Source organism: Gavialis gangeticus, unplaced genomic scaffold, assembly GCF_001723915.1.
Source record: "Gavialis gangeticus isolate Ggan-Ray unplaced genomic scaffold, GavGan_comp1, whole genome shotgun sequence".
NCBI lineage: Eukaryota > Metazoa > Chordata > Crocodylia > Gavialidae > Gavialis > Gavialis gangeticus.
In genome coordinates, this window is record NW_017729018.1 from 6,262,526 (window position 1) to 6,272,071 (window position 9,546).

A 9,546-nucleotide genomic window follows, 5' to 3' on the forward strand; every position below is an offset into this window, starting at 1 on the left:
CTGGAGATGTGGATACTGACCCCCTAGTCCCAGCAATCCCCTTACCCCCCCTTACCCCCCCCCCCATCGTATTCCAGTTTCTCCATTAAAAGCAAATTAGTGACAGGTGGGCAGTAAGCAGAATCTGGGCTGTGTCTATACAGATGAGGCTCCTTACACACTCATGCAGGCCTCTCAGTGCAGATCTTCAGTTCAGCTATGCCTGACGGCAGGGAGCAGGAGCTTGCTCAGCGTGAGTCGCACCTACTTCAAATGGGTGCTAAGAAATCTCCCCAGAGGAGGGGTACCAGGAGTGTGGGCTGCAGCCAGGTAAAGACTGATCTGAAATGGTGTAGACATCACACCCCATGGCTGTAGATTGCATGGGCCATCTGCACAGATCACACAAGGTCTAATCAAAACCGGCAGCAGGACCAGAATTTGAGCATGCCACAATGTTCTTGGCCTGGGATGGCTTTGGTCTGCACCTCCTGGCGCACGTAGGGGTTTTTACCCAGAAAGTCTCCATGCTGGGCAAGGAGGGATATCCTTTTTCTGCTTCTCAGGAAACCCCAGGGTGCTTTTTGCTTTCCTTGCTCTGGAGAATCCAGTGACTCATCTTCCTCAGCCAGTTTAGAGCGGTCAGGTACAGCCAGCAAGCAGCGTCCCTGCTGCCTATGCCTCTGCACTCCCCCTAGGTAGTCCAGTGCCTCAGTCACCTTCTAGGCTGCCTTGTTTTCTCCAGTGACCTGGCAGGTGCTCCCCAGGGTTAACTGAGGTATCTGGAGGAAGGGGGCACTTGGCCCTCTGCTGCACACCCCTGGGCTCAGCAGCGTGAAGCAGCTTTCCCCAAGCAGGGCCTGCCTCTGCTCGTGTTGGTAGAAGCTCATGATGCTCCTGGGGCTGGTGGAGTTTCAGCCTTGGGTGTCTCTACTCTCCTTGGCTTCCCATGACAAAAGAAGGAGTGTCTCTTCCTGAAAGGGCTGTGCACAAAACCCCCACCCACCAGCTCTCACCAAGAGCAAGCCAGCCTGCTGCCTCAGCCCAGCTGAGACAGTAGCTGGGAGCAATGAGCAGCCTCAGATGGTTTCCTCTGTTCCTGTGTAGGATCCCACTTCATTAGCTTCCTCCGCACCAGGGTCCCAGCATATGCCAGGGGCAATACTGAGCTAGGTCTCCCCCTCCTGCATGGTAAGTATCCATCCGCTGGACAGGAGAGGGAAAGCTGAGGCCTTGGGTTCAGTGAGTTGCTGAAGGTCGTTTCTTTGAACTGGAAACAGAGCCCAAGACTCTTGGGTACCCATCCCCTCCTCCACTCTACCTGCTAGATGGATCATGCTCCCCCCAGAGCTCAGCGTAGAACCCAGGTGCCCTGGTTGCCAAGTGCTCTGCTCTTGGCATACCTCTACCATCCCTTGCCCACGCCTCTTTAAAAGCTCTGCAGAATCACACCTGCCTGTTCTTCACGCTAATCCTTGCCCTTCTCTCTTTCCCAGCTCGGTGCCAAAGGATCTAAGCTGGAAGGACACTCCCCGCAGAATGTTGTCTTCACCAAAGAACGGCCCGAAGCAGGCGACCATGAGAATCCCGGCAGGACCCTCGAAAGCACTGACATTTCAGTAGCCCAGCGCCTGCGGGTGGCACTTACCCCGGAGCCCCTGCCCTGCCCCTTGGACCGTGATGGTGTATTAACCAAGAGCCCTGCTGCTACCTGTCTCCTCCCCCCTCGACTTTCGGTGGCTTTGGGATTTGTATGGCAGTGGCGTAACCGTGGAGAGGCCAGGGTATCACAAACTTATGGATTTTGATAAGAGAGGAGGGAAAGGGGAGACGGAGGAAGGCAAAAGAATGTCCAAGGCAGGCGGAGGAAGGAGCAGCCATGGGAGCCGAAGCACAGGGACCAACTCTGGAGTCTTAATGGTGGGCCCCAACTTCCGGGTCGGGAAGAAGATCGGATGTGGCAATTTTGGGGAGCTCCGTCTAGGTGAGGGGGGCTTATTTCTATCCTCACTACACCTCTGTGCTGCAGGGCTGCTACAGGAGCTTTTCCAGGCCCTTTCCACTGTGGGTAATAATCAGTATCTCTGTTCTTCTCTCTTGGCAATGTGAAGAACCATTTTAAAGCCCCACCGAGTAACTCCTTAGTGGGCCTCAGCCATTGGCAGGAAGGCAGTGGCCCCAGAGATCCCCATAGGTGGCCTAAGACCCAGTTTTATACAAATAAGGTAACCCTCTAATTCGCATGTCATAGATAGGCAGTGCCTTGTTTAGATAAAGCCCTTCTTCCCCAAGGTTTCCCCCTGTTCCCCTGCCTCCACTGGAGAGCATTAGCACAGCACTAAAATCAGCATGATTCTTTTCAGCCCCAGAGCAGGGCAGCCCTCCCTGCTCTCATCCCAGTGGCAGATTCATGCCAGGGGCCTGGACTAGAATTTCCAGCTGAGGTTTCACCTGGTGCCACTGAAACACAGTGAAGGGCCTGTTACTCATGGGGTGTGGTGCAGTGTTTGGGTCCACCCTTCCTCCTCTCTGGGACCGGAGTCTCCTGACCACCATGTGGTTTTGTGGAGGAGTCAGACCAGAGCGAGGAGAGCTAAGTTCGGAGAGAGGGTGCTCAGGGGAAAAAACATGCAGAGTATCTGCAGCTTTCCCTGTTGTTCCCCAGAAAGTTTTCAGCAAAGCTCAACTGATGGGTGGTGAGGCATGGTTGGGCCAGCACAGTGCAGTGCAGGGGGTCGGGCGCTGGCAGCACAGTCGAAAGCCACAGGAACATGAATGAGCCTTGTATGCGTTGATTATTTGCCAGGCAGAGGTTTGGCCCTGAGGAGATGTGGAATATTTATTGCGCCTGAGAATCGCAGGGAAAATGTGTTGCCCCACAGGGAGAATAGAGCTGGCTCATTCCCAGGAGCTGGCTGGGCGTCTCCCTGGCTGCTGTGGGGCTTGGGAACCCCACACTGGATCTTAAGTGGTGTCTCTTCTGATCAGAAGCTCTTTGTGTTGCCTGGTTGTGAGAAGAGGCAGCAGGTGGGAGATGTCTAGAGCAGCCTCTCCAGGGACCTGGCTGTCCTGGGGGCTGTGTTGGAGGAAGGGCTAGTTTCCCCAGCTCCTGGGATCCAGCATCCTGCCCCTGTTTGCGCTGAGTTAATGCTAGCTCTGCCTGGCGTGACAGACTCGCTGGTGCCAGGCAAACCAGCCTGCTCCTCAGCTCCCTGAGTGATCGCCGCTTAATTGCAGAGCTTGGGAAAATGCTCTATTTAAAACCAAGCCAAGCGGTGGGAAGGCGGTCTCCCTGGGCCTCGGGGAAATGTTCTGGCTGGCTGGGGAAGGCTTGCAGGGAAGCTCCATGCAGCTTCCTGGCTCGGTGATGTGGGTTCACTGCTGTGCACTGCACGGCGCTGCTTTGCCTGCTGCTCCCACCCTCCAGTGACCGAGGGACCTGCACCAGCTCTGCGGCTTCTTCTGGACTTGATCCAGTGCTGGCTGAGCTGAAGCAAGCAATCTGGCTGCTGGAGCTTGTGCCATAGAGAAGTGCAGCCAACACCCTTCCTGGCTGGAATGGTGCTGTCCATCTGCTCGTGGCACTGGCGCTTTGCAGGTGTGAGTTCCTGCTTGAGACCATTGTGGCGGGGCCCCAACAGCTGACGGCCATTGCCCTCACTTATGTGCCAACCTTCAGTCTGGGTATGATGAAGGGGAAACCCCTTGAGCCTGCCCACAAACCAGCTGTGAAATATGGGAATGTTTCTGCTCATCCCATCCACCCACCTTGGTTTCCTCGGTTTCCTGGCTGCAGTGAGATGCAGGTGGGGGGGCCATCTGCTAGACTCCCTTCCCGCAGCCTGTTGCACTGGAGGAGCAGCCTCCCCTCTGCTTTATCTCACCCTCTGGCCGTTGCAGTGGGGCTGTCTTCACTCTAGTCCCCCACCCGCCTCTGACCCCCCCACCCACTCAGCATTGCCTGCATTTGGTTCAGCTTCACAAGGTTATACTCAAACCTCAAAGACTGGGAAGGAGCTGGTTCTTCCTTTCTGTGGTGGATGGCTCTTGATGGGATGAGGTTCCACTTGCCCTGGACAGCTGGACATGCCAGTCCCTGCACACAGTATTTGGTGAGACCCGAACACCCTCTCTTGATGCCTGTCCATTAAATGGCATCCACAGGCATCCTGTTTCAGCAGTGCTGGCCAGGTGGTCTCACTTCTGAGTTCCTCCTTGCTTCCTCCTTAGGCTATTAACTTATATCAAGGCCTGAGGGCACTTCCACAGCCTAGCCAAAAGTAATGACAGTGATTCATTGAGACGTGAACCTTGAAGTGTGAGGTTATCAGTCTACGCATGGCTTGGAGGAGCATGAGGGACACTAGGCAGCTGGCCCCAAGGGACCCAATGCTTTCTTTCCTAGCAAACAGCCCAGTAACTCCTCCCCTGCAGGGAAGGGCTAGGTAAGGAGGGCAGGAAGCTGCAGAGAAGGGCCAAGGCCTTTGATTTCAGTCATGGGGAAGGACCTAGGACAGACTGACCGTCTGCGCTCTTTGTCCATGTACTGACCTTCCCTGTGCTCTGGCAAGATGGGGTTGCTGAGGATATGGAGCCAGGAAGGCTTGGGCCTTTGCACGTGCGCTTCGGGATCCATGGTGCCAGAGACACCGAGCACCTGCAGCTTCCATGGCCTTCAGTTGCACTAGCAAGTGCTCAACACGTGTGGAGAAGCCTGCCCAGGGACATCAGCTGAGGCAGCCAAAATCAAGTCATTTAGAAAAACCATGGCCAAAGGAGTATGTGGGAAGCCAGAGAGGGAATGGGTTGGGCAGGAGCTCCTGGCTCCCAGCCCAGCTCTCGGACCCTGCCCCTTACGTGTACATATGTAAGCACACGTACATACAGCACCAATCCCTGGCACCATCCGTCTTCAATGACTCAGGGCCCCAGGGTGCTGGGCACTGCACAGGCACAGCATGAGAGAGTCCCTGTCCCAGAGAGCTTCCAGTTTGATTCCCATACAACTGCTGGTGGCTTATAACATTGGGACGAGGCAGTGGCTGGGCTCACGGAGCATGCAAGATGTGGCAGGGGCTGTGTGCCTCCCTTAGCTTGCTTGTCACCTTCCTCAGCCACCCAGCGTGATGTTTCCCTGCTGACCTCCATGTGTGGGGCTGACCTCCATGTGTGGGGGGGGAGCAAGGTGGAGAGGACCAGCTGGGGACTGAGGCTTTATCTACTTCCCTGTCTCTCCAAGGTGCCCATACATCCATGAGCTTCCAGCAGCTCTACTGGGCAGCAGTGGCGCCAGGGCACTGAGTTACTGAAGGGATGTCTTTTGCTGGATGGTGGCAGAAGACCTGCTCTGCCCAGCAGCCATGGAGTAACTCTGGCCACAGGGGAGCAGAGGTAGAGCTGTGTGGTGCAGACCAGGTCTCAGCGTGGGTGGTGCTGGCACAGGGGAGCAGGCAGGTGCCAGGGCATCAGCAGTCAGATTACAAAGGCCCTGGCAATGCTGTAGTGGCTCCTGGTGGTGCCCATCTGTGCCAGGGCTCGCTGCTGCATTCTGAAATTGGAAGAAGGTGTTTACAGTAGTGGTGGCCGATGTGCAGCCTGTGGGCCACGTGCCACCTTCTAAAGCAGCCCTGGCATTGCGCTCTGGCCCAAGCAGCTAACTGTGCAGCGAGGTGGCAGAGCATGCAACCATCTGCTGCCTCCAGCCCCTCTCCCTGCCAGGAGCGAAGCTGAGAGCAAAGTGCCTGGCCTGTTGTCAATGGCCTGTGCCCAACAGGAGCAGGGGGAAAGCACAGCCCTGCGTGGCAGAGCTGTAGTAAGAGAGCAGCAGCCCGGGCTACGTGCAGCGCTGCACTTGGCAAGGACCGTGTTCCAAAGTGGCGTGTCCGAAGTGGAATAAAGGCCGAGGTGTGGAGCACATGGCTCTGTATGGAAGCTCAAGTCTCTGGAGTGAGGCACCTGCATTTGGAGGGGGTGGCTCTGTGCTGTTTCTCTGGCTGAAAAATTTGGGCTTGTTTTTGGTGGGAAATTTGGATGAGGTTGATTTTATTTTTTTTTCCTAAATGTTCTCTCCGAGTGGTTTTGGTGGTTCCCTCCTCTACCTCCCATTCCTCCTTTCCCAGAGTTTGGTGGGAATGGCAAGGGGGCGTTTATTGTTTTTAATTTAAAAAAATAAATCAGACTGAGTAAATTTTTCCCCAAAAAATCATTTTTCCAACCAAAATTGTTGGAGTGGCCGCAGGAGCTTTAGAGCGGCCAAGCGGCTGGGGCTTGACTCAAAACCAGAAAGCTTTCTCTGCCCTGCGGAGCTGTGGTTTGTGATGCATCTCTGGCAAAAGCTGCTGTATCTCCATACCCATGCTAGGAGCTACGCGAGGTGTTGAACTATAGCTACGTTCAACTCTTCCCTCAAACATCCTGCCAACACCAGCTGGGATCCAGAGTTAGGAGGGCTGGGGTGGGCCCGCTACTGTATCATCCCTGCCTGCTCTCACCAGAGTCCAGCAGTCCTGTTACAATGCCAGCTTCTGCTTTGTCCCTTGTGCAGGCTGTTTGTGCTGCCTTCGCTGCCCGCAGCAGAACCAAACCAACAATCACCGGAGCTGGAAAGACCGATACAGACACAGCCTGAGCCCAGAGGCATTAACAGACACAGAGAACTGCCCAGGACAGCTCCCAGTTTCCCGGTGCTCTGCAGAGCGTACCTGGCTGTCAGGAGCTGCCCTTTTAATCTCTTAATTCCAGCAATCCCTCCGGGATAGCTGCAGCGCACAGCAACCTAGATGGTATTTTGTAGCTTCTCTTTAAAGAGACGCGGGGGTGGTAGGAAAGCCCTTGTGCTGCTTACTAATGAGTCCCTCTTCTCCAGCTGTCTGCACCCCCTGAGCATGTTGCAAGGGAGGGAAGGAGAGTCCATTTCCCAGATCCCTCCCCATCCTGGCCTGGTCACATCCTGCATTTCTCTCCCTTCAGGCACTGAAGCTGAAGTTGATTTCACTTCAGGTTTCTATGCACTGGCTGGCCCAAGCTCCAGCTCCTGTTCCAAAAGAGACATTTCCATCAGCATCTCTCTTTTGCTTGGTCTTAAGCTTATGTGAACAGTTTGAATTCAGGGCTGATTCAAAGTTGTCTGTGGCTTTTGTTGTCATCGCCAAGGTTTGCGTGGTGGTCCTTACTGCTCCTGGCAGGATCCTGTAGTATTAGCGAGGATGTGGTGTGTGATCTAAGCAGAAGGGAAGAGAGGAAAGGCCGGGCGGGGGCGTATGTGCGACTTGGACAGGGCCCCCAGGGAGTCTGCGCCAGAGCTGGGATTTGTGCCTGCATTTCCCAGGCCAGATTTACAGCCTCCAGACCATCCTTTTTCTCTCCTTCAGCTTGGATTGAATCAAAGAAAAGGTCAGAGGATGCCTGGTGTGACAGGCAGGAGCAGGTACTGAAAAAGCTCTCGCCAAGGCTGCATCCAGAGGGGAGGGGTGGGCGCACCGGTTATTTAAGGGGTTAAGCAAAGCACAGTGCTCTGCCGTGATTGAGCTGTGGGCGGATTTGAATGGCTGGAGCAGTTTGGCTGCTGCTTCCATGCAGGACTCCACCTTGCAGGGCTTGGCGCAGTGTCTCGTACAGGGAGTCCATCTGCTCTTCAGCAGGCCCTGGCTCTGGCTTCCTGACTGCCATTGGCGGACGCGTGGCAACCCAGGGACTCCAGCACTGTTTCGGTATTGAAGTTCCCTTTATTTGTGCAGTGTTCAAAGGCAAGGGGGAAAAGCCTGTAATCACCATTGGCCAGGGCTGTCCTACCGCTTTCCAGCCAACAGCTAGAGCTGGCGGTTCTTCCTGTGCGGTGGTCTGCAACCCTGTGGGCACAGAGCCTCACCTCCTCGCTCCCAGCCCTTCCACTCTATCTTCGTCCTCAAATCAGGTGCTTGCTTAGCTCACCAGTTCTTCCACACATGGATCTGTGTTTAAAGGCCTGGGCATGTTGTGAAAGGCAGTTGTCGATAATCAGTGATCAAACCAGCAGTGAGATTCAGCTGTCACGTATCTCTGTACCGTGGCAGAAATATTTTTTCAGGTGCATGTCTGTGGTAGCGTAATACCCACCCGACGCAGGAAGCAGCTATAGCAGGGAGCACCGAGGACCCCTCTAAAGCATCTGCTGTAGTTTTCCCCATATTTTTGGTATCTGGACCACACTTTTTTTATGGATTAAAATTGGCGGCATATTTCACTTTTACACCCAACAAGTGTATATACATGTATATGTATATAGAGATATATATATGAAAGACTTACTTACCCAGCAGTGCCCCACCTTTTGGCCCTGTAGACTGGATGAACAGTGCCAGGTCCATCTACGGGCCAGATCTGATCCATGGGCCCAGTCCAGCACGCTGGTGCCAACATAGTTGGGGACCGATCCCGCTACGCAGAACTTGGGATTTTGATGGCCGGGGAAAGGGGTGATGGGCAGTGGCAGTGTTAATTGCCACCACTCCCACACTGCCACATTTCTGGGCTCATGGGAGCTTCATGGGCTAGGTGATACTGCTCTACCATCTGGATCTGATGCTGATAATCAAGGATCCTGGTTTCCTCTGATTTAAAAAATATCCCCAATTTTCGGTTTTAAAAAAGAAACCCTAAATCTACATTTTTCCATGATTAAAATGAAACACCACTATATAGATCTCTCTCTTTATTAGTGGTATTTTATTTTAATTATGGAAAAATGTGAATTTGGGGTTACTTTTTTAAACTGAAAATTGGGGATTTTTTTCAAATGGGAGAAAACCAGGATCCCTGCTGATAATGTATTGTTTTTCACAGCACACACCTGCTGCTCTCAGGGCACACCCTTTGGGACTCACTGAGCTACCGATCCACCACCTTGTCACTTGCCCACTGGCAGCATATCAGCATTGCATGTGATGAGCATTATCCTGCCGCAGTTACCTTGCTGCCTCCTGCCTATTCTGGTCCTGACAGGGGTGTTGTGATATTGCTAGAGATCTCTTCTGCTCTTCCCTCCTCCCAGCCCCTACCCTCCAAATCTTCTGTAACTGGGAGGGAATCCACCTGAGCTGGCTTAGCCAGCTTTCCCACACCCTGCACATGGGCTGACTTTTGGAGCCAGCTGGTATACAGTGAGTGAGTGATGCTAGGATCATAGAGAAGTCAGGCTGGAAGGGACCTCCATAGGTCTAGTCCGACCCCCTGCCTGAGGCAGGATCATCCCTACCCAGACCAACTGGGTCAGCGGTAGCAGAACGACGAGAAGTGGGCGGATCTGAACAGGATGCGGTTCAACAAGGACGAGTGCAGGGTGCTGCACCTGGGGAGAGGGAACCAGCATTATGGTTATAGGTTAGGGGCTGCCTCTCTCAGCAGCACAGAGGCAGAGAGGGATCTTGGAGTCAGGACTGACTCCAGGATGAATGAGTCGCCAATGTGACGAAGCAATAGGCAGAGCCAGCTGCATCAACAGGGGCATCACTAACAGGTCCCGAGAGGTCTTGCTCCCCCTCTATGCGGCGCTAGTCAGGCCGCAGCTGGAGTACTGTGTCCAGTTCTGGG

The 9,546-nt window shown here is 54.2% G+C and overlaps 1 protein-coding gene across 1 annotated transcript in view; it reads left to right on the forward strand.

The window, feature by feature from the left end:
• Window positions 1–9,546, forward strand: part of CSNK1G2 (casein kinase 1 gamma 2) — a 102,972-nt gene that overhangs the window by 60,638 nt on the left and 32,788 nt on the right. The window contains exon 2 of the mRNA XM_019513312.1: window positions 1,476–1,963. Coding sequence (XP_019368857.1) covers window positions 1,777–1,963 — 187 coding nt within the window. The 5' untranslated portion in view covers window positions 1,476–1,776. The remainder of the gene's footprint in view (window positions 1–1,475; window positions 1,964–9,546) is intronic.